This window comes from Propithecus coquereli, unplaced genomic scaffold (assembly GCF_000956105.1).
Source record: "Propithecus coquereli isolate 6110/MARCELLA unplaced genomic scaffold, Pcoq_1.0 Scaffold7, whole genome shotgun sequence".
Classification (NCBI taxonomy): domain Eukaryota; kingdom Metazoa; phylum Chordata; class Mammalia; order Primates; family Indriidae; genus Propithecus; species Propithecus coquereli.
In genome coordinates this window covers 3,016,522-3,032,946 of record NW_012153062.1, presented here as the reverse complement: position 1 = coordinate 3,032,946, position 16,425 = coordinate 3,016,522, and the positions used below count along the sequence as shown (strand labels likewise).

The following is a 16,425-nucleotide window of genomic DNA, read 5'->3' as shown; positions in this document are numbered from 1 at the left end:
TTTCCACCGAGGGTAGTGTGAATACTTTCTACTGGTGCATAGTAATCAACTCAGGTGAGAATCACATTTTTTCTCTTTGGCGTGGTACTACAGGTCTGGAAGCAAAAGCCTGTATTTCAGTCTGATGAGTTCTACTGGCATTAGAAAGTACTGTTTTTACTAAGCAGTGGTCTTGTTCAATGAGATAAAGATTTTTGTTTTTGTGCATGGAGTGGGTTTGCATAAAAGATGGCATAGGAGGAAAGCTATAAATTTTTTTTTTCCTTGGCCCACTTAGGTCGAGGGTAGCCAAGCTGGTACTTGGATTGGAGGGAAAAGTGGAGGCTGCCTGGGGGCAGTGCTTCAGCCCCAGGGCCACCGTCCTGAGGTCCAAGGCAGACGGTGTAGAGGGTTGGGAGGTGTCCCACTCACACCGCTCAGGGAGGTGAACCCAGGACGCCACGCTATGCAGCAGTAGCAGGCCAGGTCCCAGAGAGCGGAGGAAGCTAGGAGCACGGCGGCGCGGAGGAGGCGACGGCGACGGCGGCGGCGGCGGCGGCCGCGGCGGCGCCCACTCCCCCTCGTCCACGCGCCCAGCAGCTCGCCTCCCGCTGCCGGGCGCCGGCGCGCTCGGCTTTTTCCGTCGCCGCCGCTGCCGCGCGCTGCCCCGTGCGCCTCGGCTCGTTCGGCAATTTCCGTCGGGCCCTAGCCGCCATTTTCTCGCCGCTTGTGTGGGTCGCTGGCTGCGTGGCTCGGTTCTTGTGAGCGAAGCTTTGTCCGGTTCGGCAATGGACGGGTATGTAATCGGGCCGGCGAAGAGGTGTGTGTGGGAGAGGAGTTGGACTGTCCTTCCGTCCCGTCCGGGATCGGGCAGAAACCCTTCAGCCGCCCCTCCCAGGGTTGGGCTGCCGTTACCCAACCCCCGCCCCATCGCACACACCCCTCCCTTTGCTTCCCCCGGCGAGCTGTGGCCGAGAAAATGAGGAGAAAGCGGGCTTGGAGGCAGGGGAGGCATTGGGGCGATGGCGGGGTGGGACGACCCCGGAGAGGGAGCGGGCATCGGCTTGGCGGCGGGGATGGGGTGGGAACCCCAGAACGTCTCTCATGTCCCTGCCCCCCTCTAGGAGCCATTTCGATCTGCACCCTGGGACCCGGACCCTGGGGTAGCGGTGGCTGTGGGATCGAGTGAGGTGGGCAGAGACAGGCCCGGGGCGGGGGGAGGCCCTGGGGAAGAGGAGGGAGGCACCGCTTGTGGACCCCAGCCATCCCCTAGCCTGCCGGGCCTCGCCCGGCCCGCCTGGTTGGGAGAGATGCAGGTGGCGGGAGCTCGGGGGAAAGCCGAGTGGGAGCCGCTGGGGAAGTGGGGGAGGGCAGATGTCATACTCCTTTGTTTTCATTCGAGTCTGGAAGTGGGGGCGGGAGGCAGAAAAAATGCCTTTTTGTGGGGCATGAGAACATTCAAGGCTTGGCAAAAGGGCCCAGAAATTAAATCATCTAAAAAACGAAGTGTTTGAGGTCCACATCAGTCACATGGGCAAAGGCCAACGGCCATGGCCAAAACAAGAGCAGATAGTCAACACAGGGCCATCTTTTTTAGCTACTTCGGCCAGTTTCTGGAAAAACAAAAACTACAAAAGCGAGAACCATGCTGCATCTTTGAGAGCATAAGAGTGAAGATAGAATGCTGAGGTGAGGCTAGGGCTCAGGGAAATGATACGGACCAATGTCTCGCTGGTGCTAACGCTCCACATCTGAACACACTCAGTAGTTTAACTCACCCTTAGAAAGGGAGCACGCTTTAAGGCGAAAATACAGCAGTAAGCCCGTTTAGGGGTATAAAAACAGTACCATTTAACAAGTACATTTATTGAAATCAATGACAATATTTGAAGAGTCAAAAGTAAAATGAATTTATTTTGCTTAAGGGTTGAGTTTGGTGATTTTTTTTAAGATATTGAATGAAGATCTTATAAAAGTAAACAGACTTATACAATTTAAATCTTCTTTGAGGTTATCTAGAGATTATTTTTTTGGTGACACAACTCCAGAGAAGTTTTGTATTCCTCCCGATCAACAGAAGATTGATTGCACTGGAATTCATGTTTCCTGATTCATAGATTCTATCCAGACTACTAAAGATTTTATGTGTTGCATTATAAATTTAAGTGTACTAACATTGTAGAAATGGCACTATAGTGTGTTGGGTTTTGTTCTTTTTGCTTTTGAAAGTCTTGCTAAAAAAGATAGCGTAAGTTTACTGAGTTTCATTTCATATTGAAAGTTATTTCTAGAAAGTCAAGTAGATAATAGTGCTAAGAAGTGTCACTGACCATCTGTGTGGTTTTTTCCATCTGCACTGTGTCTGAAGATTTATGAACGGTGAGAGCTACCCTAAAGTTTTAGAGTCAAACAGTGATCAGTAGAAAAATAATGAGTTGAAACTATTTATTTTTTCTTTTCAGAATTGTCACTGAGGTTGCAGTTGGTGTGAAGGTAGGAAAAGATTATGTTTGAAACTAATACGAAAACTGGATTGTTGAATCTACTCTTATAATTAATGGAAAATTTCAGTTAGCTTTTGAAAACTATAAGGTACCTAATAAAACCCAAGTATAAAATGTTTCCTTTAATTTGTAAAGTTGCCTATATAGTTAATAATCTAAATAAACAACTAAGTTTTTCTAGAATTGGTAATCTGTAAGAGCATTTTAAACAAAGTATGTATGAATGGTGTTCAGTGAATTAAAAATGCTTTTCATACATGGCTTCTTGTGAACACAAAATAATATCCTGGTTTTTTGAGTGGAAACAATGGAGTTTGAATGGACGATAAGTGGTTTGACTTAAATCATATAATTTTGTTAATCTAAGATTTTTTTTTACTCCTGTGTTATGAAAATGAAAAATATTTTGGTCAATAATAAGGCACATTAGAAACGAGTTGTCCTGACCCTTAAAAAGACAAGAAAGTTGTTTAGGCAATTACCTTCAAATTTGAGTCAGAAGGTAAGAGTTGATTTGTCTTTCTATTAATGAAAGATAGACCTTATGGTAGAGATCCTTTGAAATCCTTCCTCACTCACTTTTTGGCCAGGAAAACTATTTATCCTTTAAACTTTAGTTGTAATGCTTAGGTTTTTCATTTTAACATCATGATATATTATAATTTTTTGTTTGCAAGCCTGTCTGCTCTGAGAGGCTGTGTGCTTAGTCCAGTGATGTTGACCGGTGATGCTGACCGTTCAGTATATTTATTGTAATTCTTAAAATTGCAATTCATAGTGGTGTGATAATTCTTCAGAATACTTTTGGAGATATTATTGTGTTTTCTTGCTTATTTTCTGTCCTCTGCCCTACAGTGAACTAGATACTTGTCCATCCTTTAATATTTAGCCTTGTTTTTTTGAATTTATATTTTGCATACTGGGAGAGAAATAACAAACTGTTTTGGAGAGAGCACATTTAGTTTTAGTTGGCAATTATATTTTCCAGGTTGGGATAGCTATAGGATTAGAAATCAGGAATAGCTGAAGAGTGCAAAATGTAGATGTTGTAGTTACCATCCAAACAGATTTCCTCTGTGAATTTTATGAAAGAATAAATGATACAAGTCTAAGTTGTCCACTGTTAGTGGATAAGGAGAGAGTTAATAGACAAGACCTAGAGTGAGTAGGCAGAAAAAGGTGAGGAGACTCCGAAGAGAATGTCCAGATACAATGATGTATTGGTTACATCAATTTTGTATATTAGTTGTTTGAGGGAAAAACATTAGAAAATGATAAAAAAAAATTGCTTACCATTTAAAAAATCCATTGTTTAAGAGTTTGAATAATTAAAGTTTTATCTAATTTTCTAGAGTAATGGTTAAGAATTTTTGCTGTGGTGTCAGGCCTATGTACAAGTAATTGAGCTTGCTTTAAAAAAGTTTTTAATTTTCTTTAAAGAAAGTAATACATGTGTATGTTTAAAAAAAATTTGAAGTGAAAGATATTTCTCCCTGATTCATTGTATTTATTTCTTAGGTATAGATAATTTTGTTAAAATTTTTTGTGCATTTTTTTCTGAAATTATTGATTTATGTATTACGTCACATATGAACACCTTCGTTTATACAAGGGATTCAAACTATTTGTTCTGGCTCACATTTTGCCTCTTTTAAAAAAAATAGCTTTACATACACTACTCATTTACCGTATATATTGTTTTGACATATGTACACATCTGTGAAATCACCACAATCAAGATAATGAACATCACTCCCAAAAATATCATCTTGCCCCTTTGTAATTCCTCTCTTTTGACTTTCTTCCCCCAAACAACCACTGATCTGCTTTCTGTCACTATAGATTAGTTTGTATTTTTTAGAATTTTAAATAACTGTAATTATGATATGTACCCTTTTTTGTCTAGGTTATTTCATGCAGCGTAATTATTTTGAAATTACCTACGCTGTGTATCTCTAGTCCATTCCTTTTTATTGCTTAATAATATTACACTGTATGGCTATATGGGCAATTTGTGCAACTCTTGATGGACGTGTATATTGTTTCCAGTTTTTGGCTATTAAAATATAGTTACTGTTCATATAAGTCCTTTTGTGTATATATGCTTTCATTTCTTTTGGGGAGGCCTGTGATTAGAATGGTTGAATCATATGGTAGGCATATGTTTAACTTTTTAAGGAACTGAAAATTATTTTTTAAAATAGTTGTACCATTTTATATTGTCATCAGTAGTGTATGAGATTTCCAGTCCCTCCACATCCTCTCTAGTGCCTGTTATTGTCTTGTCTATTTGGTTATAGACATTCTAGTGGGTGTGAAGTGGTATCTTACTGTGGTTTTCATTTGCATTTCTCTAATATCTGTGATATTGAACAGCTTTTTATGCACTTTTGGTCAGCTATTACCTTTGATGAAGTGTCTGTTTAAATTCCCCACTTCTTATGGGTTATTTCTTTTTTCTTGAGTTTTGACAGGTCTTCATTGTGGTTACAAGTCCTGTGCCAGATAAATGGTTTGCATATATTTTCTGCCACTTGTCTTTTCTTTCTCAGCAGTGTCTTTTGAAGAGCAGCAGTTATTCTCATGGACTCCGGTTTACCAGTTTTTTCTTTTGTGGATTGTGCTTTTGGTGTCACATCTAAAACTTCTTTTGCCTAACCTAAATTCACAAAGATTTTCTCTTTTGTTTTCTAATAGCAGTTTTTTGTATTCTGATGTAACATTAGGTCTCTGTTCCATTTTGAGTTAATATTTTGGATATGGTACAAAGGGGTCTTGGTTTGAGATGTGGACATCTAGTGTTTCCAGCATCATTTGGTAAAAAGACTATCCTTTCTCCATTGAATTGGCTTTGCAGCTTTGTCAAAAATCAATTCTCTATACGTATTGTATTTCTGTACTCTTTTTCCATTGACTCATTTTTCTTTACCTAGATGTCAAAAACATACTGTCTTAATCACTGTAGCTTTATATTGAGTCTTGAAACCAGTTGATTTTGATTTTGGTCCTTCAACTTAGTTCTTTTTCAAAGTTATTTTGACTCTTCTGAGTCCTTCGTATTTTCTTATGAGTAAGTTTTTAGAAAAACTGTTGGAATTTTATTGGATTTGACTTGAATCTTCAGAGCAATTTGGGGAAAATAGACATCTTAACAATGTTGAGTCTTATTCATGAACAGTATATCTCTCCATTTACTTAAGTCTTCTTTAATTTCTTTAAGCAATGTTTCTAGTTTTCAGCATACAGATTTTGCACATTTTTTGGTCAGATTTAACCTTGAGTATGTCATACCTTTTGATGTTGTAAATAGTATTTAAAAAAATTCAAGTTCCAATTGTTTGGTACTGATGTATAGAAGAAATAAGTGATTTTTGCATATTGTTCTTGTATTCTGCATCCTGGCTAAACTCATTTAGTAGAGCTAATAGATTTTTTAAATATGTTCTATTGGATTTTCTACATAGACAATTTATGTCCAATTGTCTTTAGACAGTTCCTTTCCTGTCTGGATGCCATTTTTTTCTTTTTCTTGCCTGTGGCATCTAGTACGATGTTGAAGCTATTAGAGTAGGTATCTTTACATTGTTCCTTATTTTAGGGTGAACACTCAAAATGGTATTATTTCTTCCTTAGTTGTTTGGTACAATTCACCAGTGAAGCCATGTGAGCCTGATGTTTGTTTTCCTTGTGGGGAGGTTTTAAACTACATATTTAATTTATTTAATAGATACAGGGCTATTCAGGTTATCTATCTCTTCTTGGGTGAGCTTTGGTAATTTGTGTCCTCTTGTAGAATTAGTCCATTTCTTCTAAGTTGCCAAATTTATTTGCACAGGGTTGTTCATGATATTACCTTTTTATACTTTCGATATCTGTAGTGATAACAGCTCTCATTCCTGATATTGATAATTTGTTTCATCTTTTTTTCTTGTCATTGTGGGTAGATGTTAATTGATTTCATTAATGTCTAAAAGGTGAGCTTTTGGTTTCATTGAGTTTTCTCTGTTGTTTTTTGTTTCCTATTTTATTGATTTCTGTTATTTTTATTTTTTTCTGCTTTGTGTTTAATTTGCTCTTCCATTTCCACTTAGTATCATTGACATGTTACCTTTTCTTATAGAGGGGTTTGGTGCTGTGTATTTCCCTATTAAGTACTGCTTTCATGGCATCCCTCAAATTTTGATGTGTGCATTTTCATTCAGTTCAAAATACTTTCTAATCTTTGCTTTTATTTCTTTGACCTATCAGTTATTGGGATGTATGTAATTTAATAATGTTTGGAATTTTTCACAAATCTGTTATGCATTTTAATTCCATTCTGACCAGAGAACATATTTTATAAAACTTGAATCTTTGTAGATACAAGACTTGGTTTATGGTCCAAATATAGTATATCTTGTTAAATGTCTTAGATATCTTTGATAAGGGTGTGTATTCGGTTGTTGGGTGGTAGTCTATAAATATCATTTAGGTCATTTTTATTGATAATGTTGTTTCTTTCTCTTTACTGACTTTTGGTCTATTGTTATATCAGTTGAAGAGAGGATATTAAAATTTCTGCCTATACTTGTGGATTTGTCTATTTCTCTTTGCAGTTCTACTAGTTTTTGATTTATGTATTTTGAAGTTTTATTATTAGTACCTAAATGTTTAGGATTACTATATCCCCTTGATGCATTTATCATTTTTAGTATTTTGCAGTGACCATATTTATCCCTGATAATAGTCTTTGCTTTAAAATCTACTTTTTCTAATATTAATACAACTGTCTCTGCCTTGTTTTGAATAGGTTATGTCTATTTTCATCCTTTTATTTTAAACTTATTTTTATCCTTAGATTTAAAGTATGTTTCTTGTAGGCAGCATAAAGTTGGAAATTGCTTTTTTTCCTACATCTTTTTTTTTTTTTTGAGACAGAGTCTCACTCTGTTGCCCTGGCTAGAGTGAGTGCCGCGGCGTCAGCCTAGCTCACAGCAACCTCAAACTCCTGGGCTCAAGTGATCCTTTTGCCTCAGCCTCCTGAGTAGCTGGGACTACAGGCATGTGCCACCATGCCCGGCTAATTTTTTCTATATATTTTTAGTTGTCCAGATAATTTCTTTCTATTTTTTTGTAGTAGAGACGGGGTCTCGCTCTTGGTCAGGCTGGTCTCGAACTCCTGAGCTCAAACAATCCGCCCGCCTCGGCCTCCCAGAGTGCTGGGATTATAGGTGTGAGCCACCGCGCCGGCCATTTTTCCTACATCTTAACTCTTTTTTTTTTTTTGGTTAAGACCATTTACATTTAGTGTTGTTACTACTATGGTTAATTTTGAAACTACCACTTTGCTATTTTTAATTTGTTCTTGGTGTTCTTTGTTCCCTTTTTCCTCCTTTTCTGCTTTCTTGTGTATCGAGCACATTTTATTCCATTTTATTTCTTGTTAGCTGATTAGCTGTAACTTTTTGTTATTTTGGTGGCTGCTTCAGGATTTATAGCATAGTGCTGTAATCTTATCACAATCTTCCCTCAATGGATATTTATACCACTTCCAAATATGTATATACTATCTGATTATTATAATAGTATGTTGTGTTATTTACTTCTATCCTCTTGGCCTTAGTGCTGTTGTTATACATTTTATTTCTATGTATGGTATAAAGTACAAACTACATTCTTTTTGTTTGAATAACCAGTTATCTTTTAAAAAGATGTAAACAATAAATGTAATATTTCTACATTTCCTGTAATACAGTTACCCACATTCACTGAATACTGGGGTGATCCTCTGCAGATTTCTGGAGTTCTCTGTGCACTTCTTTTTTTCTGGTACTTTGACATGAAAACACTGGTGGGTTTAGTGTTCTCGGACTCTTGATTCTTTCTCAGTTCAAGGAGTGTTCGAGGCTCAGCTTGATTTCCTTATAGCTTTGCTATGGTCTGTACAATCCAGGGAATAAGCTGAGGCATACATGGATTCACCTTATTTGTTTTCTGACTTTCAGGGATCATTGTTTATCATTGCCTGATGTCCAGCGTCTTGAAAACCTATTGTTCTATATGTTTGCTTGTTTTTTCAGTTGTTTCAACAGGGCAAATCTACTTCATGTTACTCTGTCTTGACTGAAAGTAGAAGTCCACCTTTTTTTAAAAAAAAAAAAGAATTGCATAAAATGGTCTCAGCAGTTACAGGGTCTACTTCATACTTTGTTAACGACAACAGAGAATACTCTCGTGTATGTACCACAGTGTAGTTACTGGACATACACAGTTCCTATGTTGGATATTTTGGGTTGATTTCCATTTGTAGTTATAAAGTGTGGGAATATTTAGAGTAAAAGTAAATATGCTATGTCAAATGAAATTTATACTGAAAAAGTTACTTAAAAACCATAATGCCATAACACTCATTTGTTTTCTGTAACTGTGTATGGGAGTGCCTGTTTTTTCATACCCTTGCCAATTCTAGGTTTTATCAAAATTTAGAATATTAGCTAATTTTAGTTTTAAAAAAGTATTTTATAATTTATATTTTGAAATGAGTGAGATTTTTTTAAATTTGGCTTTTCATGTTTTTATTTTCTGTGAACTGCCTCTTTGTATACCTAACCTATTTTAATGATAATCTTTATTTGTTGTAGCTCTTTGTATAAAAGACAGTTGATTTCATATGCATTGTAGGTGTTTTTCTTTGAGTTTTTATATTTTTTGATGTTCTTTGTTAATCTTGGGCATGATATATACTTCTGAATTACTAAATATTTTTTTAAAATCTATTTGATACTTTAACATTTTTAGCTTCAGTTTCTTCATCTTTAAAATGGGGGGTTAATAATTATGAAAATTAAATGTGATTAATGCATAAAAAGTATTTTCCTAAGTTAATGTACGCTACATATAGAATATACAAATTTTATGGCTTTAGGATATGTTGAAATCTCATTTAATTTTTTAAAAATAAAGTTGTACTTATTCAACTCATTGATTTAGACTCTTAGTGAGACTAAGATAAGAAAGGAAATTGAGTTTTTAATATGAGATGAGTTGCTTTTCTTTAAAATAGCTTTTTCTTTGTAATTTGTAAATTCAGGGGTTTTGTTTCTGTACTTAATCATTTTGCTAATGTGAAATCCTTGCAAAATAATGGGCCTATTGGGAAGATGGAAATGAGTGAAATGATTGCAGAATAATACACAGGTACCCAATATGGTAAAATGTTAACATTTTACATGCAGATTTTAAGTATGGTGAAATTTGTAGCAGTACTTTTTAGTAAGTTAACTAAGTTAAGACGTTATAACTGGACAACTAATAAAGGACCTATTTGTTAAAATAAGTTAGCTTTTTCCAAGTTGGGTTTTATTAATATTTTGAAAGCAGCGATTGTAAATGGGTGAACTCATAATTTAAATTGTAATATGGCTATTTATTGGATTTACCATCCTTGGCTTGCTTAGATAATTGCAATTAAGTATTGCTTTTTTATACTAGAATGACTGGTTTGTTATAATTGGTATGTTATTCAGAACTTTGTGTTGTTTGGTTTTTATTTATTTGCTTGAACCGCCTGTCAAGAAAAATGGGTTTTTAGATTTTGATTTTTCTTAAAATGCTTTTCTTAAATGCTACATAATGCTTGCTAGGGTATTTTTATTAGAATTTCAATTTATAGACATTTTATTGTGTCTACTAAATGACAGCACTGTGTTAGAAGTTGATTCCAAAACACTCGACAGAATATATGCTTCTGGAGGGCAGTGATCTTAATTAATATTTAATGACTAGAAGTGTCATGGGCTTCAGTATGCTTATAATCTCATGAGCCATTTAGCAACAAAAAGATAAATGCCAGTTTTATTGTACAATATTCCTTTCGCTGGAAATCCAAGAGTCTGTCTTTTAAGACCTATCTTGTTGGAAAGATAAGAACCCAAGATTTTAAGTACCTTATGTCTACAGTAGGAAAGATTAGTTTCAGTTGGTAGGATCAGAGTAGGTTTTATTAAAGTAGTGGGCTGTGACCTGTGCTTTATAGATAGTTGGGGGATGTGGAGAGGGAGTGGAGGGCAATACACATTGAGAGAATGACATGACCGAAGTCGTATCTATAGGCCAGTACAAATTCACAGCCATTGAGCAGTGAGTTGAATAATTTGGCTTTTGTGGCTAAGGGTTTGTATAAGGCTACAAGAGGAAAGATAGGATGGCAGATTATAGAAGGCCTCAATTACAGGTTATGGCATTTGTACTTCATCTAGTAGGTGCTATTCTGTATACCTGAAAGTTTCCATACATAAAAGTAGGTCATTATTCTGCTGTCTTCAGAATATGGAGACAGCTCCAAAAAAGATTGACTTTGGTTTTACATGGGGTGCTGTGACTTAGAATAATGAATTTCTGTAATTTTTAGTTATTTTAGTTTCTTACCTCGTCTGTGTTGTTAAACTGTAATAGCTTTCTTAATTTAGTTCAAGGCATACTACATTAGGGGATAAAGTGTTGAAGTAATATTTTCACTTTAAAAGTAATAAGGTATCACTAATGTTATAAGAAATGTTTTTTTGAGCAAAGTTCTTTTTATAAGTATTGTGGTGAATTTAAACACAGCAAGTATCACAGTAGACACCATTCATTGTGTATCTATCAGTCTCAGCAATCAACAGCGCACAGCTAAAGCTATGATATCTACACACTACTTTTCTCTTTCTGTTATTGAAATAAATTTCAGATAGCCATATTGTTTCATCTGTAAATGTTTCATGTGTATCTATGAAAGAAAGGGACTCTCTCTTCTTTTTAATATAACCACAATACTGTTAGAACACTAAAACAATTAACAATTACTTAATATTATCAAATGTTAAATTTGTGTTAAAATTTCTAATTGCCTCCTAAAAGTCATGGTGTTTTTATAGGGTTTTTTAGTGGGGGAGGGAATCGAAATAAGACATGATCAGCACATTTTCTAGGTTGATATTATGTCTTAAAAATATCTTTTAATCTACAGGTTCTCCCTCTATCCCTGTTTTTTGGGGTTTGTTTTTTTTTTTTTTTTTGGTTGCATTTTTATTTGTTGAAGAACATTTTTTGTTGGTCTTATAGAGTTGCCCACAGTCTGCATTCTGCATTTACTGGTTCTGTTCTGATGTTGTAATTTAGTATGTTCTCTATAATTCTGGTTAATTGGTTGTGGGATCTAGAGACTTCCTCAAATTCTCTTTTTGTTTTTGGTAATACTGTTTTTAAGTGGAGGTGTATTTTTTCATTAGAGGACATGGTATCTGATTTTTTTGTGTATGTGATGTTATTCCCAAGAAAATTTCTTATCCTTCACCTTGTTTGTTCTAGGCATAGTCTGTTCTCAAATAATATTGATCAATATTCTTAAAAGATATCTACAAAGAAATGTGTCTTAAAGTTCACTTAATTCATATAATAGAAATACTGTACAATATTAAAATTCAATGTAAATTGGAACTGTTGATAGTGGATGAGTGTTGTTTTTTTTTTAATTGAAGGTCTTGTCAAGTTAAGAACATGTGGTTTAGGATTAACAGACTAGAGTTTGAACTCTAACATTGAGCAAGTTAACTTCGGAGCCTTAGTTTTACACATTTTTAAATGGGCTTAATTCTACCTACCTCTAAAAGTTATTTTGAAGATTAGATAATGTGTAAAAAATACAGCACAGTGTATGACTCCTAAGTGCTCAAATGATGGTTGTTATTGTAGTTCTTTGTTCTGTAAATCCAAATTTGGAAGAAGCACTTTAATGGAAATCAAATATGATAAATTAATTTCTAAGAGATCCTGGAATTCAGATTAAAATAGGTGCCAGGCAGCACTAAAGAGAATTAATGAACTAAAAAATAAAAATAACTCAGAATTTACCACGAAGCAATAGAGAGATGAAAATAGCAGAGGAGTTAAAAGATGAGGAAAGGAAGAGAAGTTCTAATGAACAACTAATTAGAGTTACAGAAAGAAAAATTAAAGATAGCAGAGAGGCAAAATTTGAAATGCTAAAGGCTGATAATTTTCTAGAATTGATGAGCTTCATGAATTCTTAGATTTAGGAGGTAGAAGAAAATCTAGATGCGTCAGAGTGAAAGAGCAGAAAACCAAAGACACAGATCTTTAAAGAAGTCAGGGAAAAATCAGATTCCCTAAGAAGGAATAAGAACTGTTTAGTAGAAAGATACAATATGCTTCATCAGCAATATGGGGATCCAGAAGATAGTGGAATAAATTCTTCGAAGTGTTGAGTGAAAGTAATCATCTATTATTTTATAGTCAGCTAAATTATCACATAAGGATAAGAACAAAATAAAGACATTTTCTGAAACACTCCATTCTCCCGCAATTGAAGAAATTTGTCAACAGACCCACTGAAGGTATTACTAGAGGTTGTACTTCAGGAAGAAGGCCAATGACACCAGAAAGGTCTGAAGTAGAAGTAAGGCTAATCAAGAAATTGGTAAACCTGTGGGTAAATCTAATTACTGAATGATATAAGAATGTAATAGCAGTGATTGATGGGGATTTAAAAAATAGAGCTAAAAATGTTTAATCATGACAACATGTAGAGTTAGTAGAGTGACTAGAGTTTTAGTTCCAATGATCTAATGTTGATTGGAGCTGCGTCATCCATTACAGTAGCTACTAGTCATGTGGTTATTGAGCACTTGACATGTGTCTGGTCTAAATTGATCTCCTTTAGTTGAAAAATGTAAACAGATTTCTAAGTCTTAGTATAAAGGAAGAATGTAAAATATGTCAATTTTTTATATTGGTTACATATTGAACTGATAATATTTTGGTATTTTGGGTTAAAATGTGTGTTACCTTTTTACTTTTTAAATTACAGTGAATAGAAATTTGTAAGATTACATGTGTGGCTCATGTTACATTTCTTTTGGACAGTGCAAGTCTGGAGGGTAGAGATTTAAAGTCCAAAGTGATAGATGATACGTTTGCATTTTAAAATTGTAAGGGTGAACATAGTGAAAATAGAGATGGAGTATATATATAACTTCTAAAATAATGGAGGGTGTGTGACTAAAATTAATGATGTGTAATCCTAAAGAAAGCAGAAAAAGAAAAGGAAAGAATAAGACACAAAGTGAGCTTATATTTTAATGGTGTCAAAAGGCTCTATGAATGATTCCTTTTAACCTTTAAAAATAGAATTTTCTGGTTGTCAGGTTAGGGGCAAGAGTGGAATCATTCTTTGTTCATTTCAGATAGAGAAAGCTACAATAACAAAATGAGAAGGAAAACTGGGACATACTGAGGAAGTAAGTAGTTTGTTTGGAATGTAGGTTGAGTTAGAGTAGTAGTAGACAAAATTTAAATAGTTTTTGGCAATAATATGGAAAGCTTTGAATACAAAGTATTTGCAGTGAGGACCTTTGAAAATTTGAACTGCTTTCTCTTTAGTATCAGTATTTATGTTTAAATAAACTTGATTCTTCTTGAGTATTGTTACATATATTTTCATACGTAGGTAGATTTTTTTTTTACTAACCTTTCAATCTACCCTGTTGATTAAATATTTATGGGCTATTTTAAGGCCTCTTAATCATCATTTATGATGAACTTTTGCAGAGTGAGGTTTTATACATGTCGGACTTCCTTTAATAGTTCTACTTTTCTTCTCAGAAAGATACTTTGCAATTTGATACAGTTGTCAAACTATTTGTCTAGTCAAAGTATTTGCAATGTTTTATGTAAGAGGCAAGTATTTATTGGCTGTTTTATTAAGAGAAATATCCCCTCATTTATTTCAATTGTAGCAGACATCTACTATACCAATTTCTAGTTCTTTATTGTAATAGTTCCACTATTATAAAAAGGAATGGTATGTAAACTCTTGTGTGGCTTTTGTTTTAGTGAATTTATAAGGTAGTTTTAAAAAACACTTTGTTTTACATTGACAGGGTTTGAGCCCTTGCTTTACTTCTTCATATGATTATGAACAAATCATTGATTCTTTGAACCTCTCCTAATTTGTAATATAAGAATAATAATTCCTAACTCACATGGTTGTTGTGAAGATTAAATAAGACAATAAGGTAGGTAGAAGCAGTTTATAATCTTTCTCGTGAGCAGTGCAAATATATGAGGGTTTAAATAGCAAAATGCCACTTTAAAAAATGTGGACTGAAATGGATACTTCTAATATAAGAGTAATATTTAGAAACACATAAATTATCTTATATAATGTCTTATAACTTAATAGTATAATAAAATGCACATGGAAGTCTTTTATAGCTTAGTAAGATTTGGGTACTTGCAAATAGTCTGGTTTATTTTTGATTTTTTATTAGGTTTTCACAATGCATTTCTTCAGTGAAATACTCTATTTGAGATTGTTGTTTTATCAAGACCTTTATGTGCTTTAGAAAAGAATGTTTTGTTTCATATTCTTGTCCCAGTATTTTATGTCTTGTAAGGAAAAGATGATCAGATAAATGTACTTTTTATATATAAAGATGTTGATTACAGCATTATTTACATTAAATTGAAATAACAAATGTACAGTGATATGAAAATGGCTAAATTATGTTCATACAGGGAACTAATAAACATTACAAATGATATATTTTAAATATTTTTAATACATGTGAAAAAAAGTAAGATTAAAAGTAGCTTTGACAAATATATACAGTTTATATGTGTCCCCAAAAGCTTGAGGGCAGTACACAAAAACAGAGTAGTTTTCTTCAGGTTGATGACACTAATTCTTAAAAATTCTTTCCTATATATTTTTTATATAGTCCACATTTCTAATATTGTCTATATTTATAATATTTAATATCTAATCTAATGATAATTTAGCTTAATTGGTTAAACAGCTTTCCTGTTTTCTTTAAAAAACTTAGTATAACTTGACATAAATCTTTCTAAAATTGTGGTAAAAATACATAAAATTTACCATCTCAACTGCTTTTAAGTATACACGTAAATAGTTTAAGTACCTGTAATTCCAACCCTTTTGGATGCTGAGATGGGAGGATCTCTTGAGGCCAGGAGTTCAAGACCTGCCTGAGCAACATAGTGAGACCCTGTCTCTACAAAAAAATTCAAAAAATGAGGGCGTGGTGGTACATGCCCCAGCTACTTGGGAGGCTGAAGCAGGAGGATCACTTGAGTCCAGGAGTTTGAGGTTGCAATGAGGCAGGATGATGCTGCTGCACCCCAACCCCAGACAATAGAGAGAGATGCCGTCTCAAAAGAATAGTTTAATTATATGTACATATGCTTAAAATACTAAACTTAAGATGGTTTAAGTATATGTACATACACTTAACAATGTAACAACATTACATTTTTGTGAAACAGATCTTCAGAACATTTTTTTCTTGCAGAACTGAAACTCTATACCTATTAAAACCTCCTCTTTTTGCCCAATCTCAGCCTTTGGTAACCAGCATTCTACTTTACGAATTTGACCACTTTAGATAACTCATATAAATGGAGTCAGTACAGGTTGAGCATCCCTAATATGGAAACCCAAATCTGAAATGCTCCAAAATCTGAAACTTTTTGAGCACCAACATGGTGCTCAAAGGAAATGCTCATCAGAGCATTTTGCATTTCAGATTTTCAGATTAGGGATGCTCAGCCTATTATTGTCCTTGTGTAAGTGGCTTATTTCACTTAGCATAATGTCTTCAAGGTACATGCATGTTGCAGCTTGTGACAGAATTTCCTTCCTTTTTAAGGCTGCATAACATTCCATCGTGTACCAATTTGAAGTCCTTTGTGTCTTAACTCAGGATACCATAATAAAACACCATAGATCAAGTGGCTTGAAAAACAAATTTATTTTCTCACAGTTCTGAAGACTGGGAAGTTCAAAATCAAGGTTCTGGCAAGCTAAATTTCATTCTGAGGTCACTTCTCTTGGTTTGTAGACAGCCACCATCTTATCTTGTTTTGTGCCTCACATGACCTTTTC

At 34.7% G+C, this 16,425-nt stretch overlaps 1 protein-coding gene across 6 annotated transcripts in view; it reads left to right on the top strand.

Annotated features, from left to right (window-relative positions):
* The first annotated feature begins 543 nt into the window (after positions 1-543).
* The window catches only part of PTBP2 (polypyrimidine tract binding protein 2), a 78,576-nt gene continuing 62,694 nt past the window's right edge, over positions 544-16,425 (top strand). For 4 of the 6 annotated variants that reach the window (XM_012661135.1, XM_012661134.1, XM_012661133.1 and 1 more), the window contains exons 1-2: positions 550-775; positions 2,442-2,472. In XM_012661135.1, the coding sequence (XP_012516589.1) occupies positions 768-775; positions 2,442-2,472 (39 nt within the window). In that variant the 5' untranslated portion in view covers positions 550-767. Of the gene's footprint in view, positions 800-2,441; positions 2,473-16,425 lie in introns of all 6 variants that reach the window. The other 2 variants (XM_012661136.1, XM_012661131.1) reach the window with 2 other exon arrangements.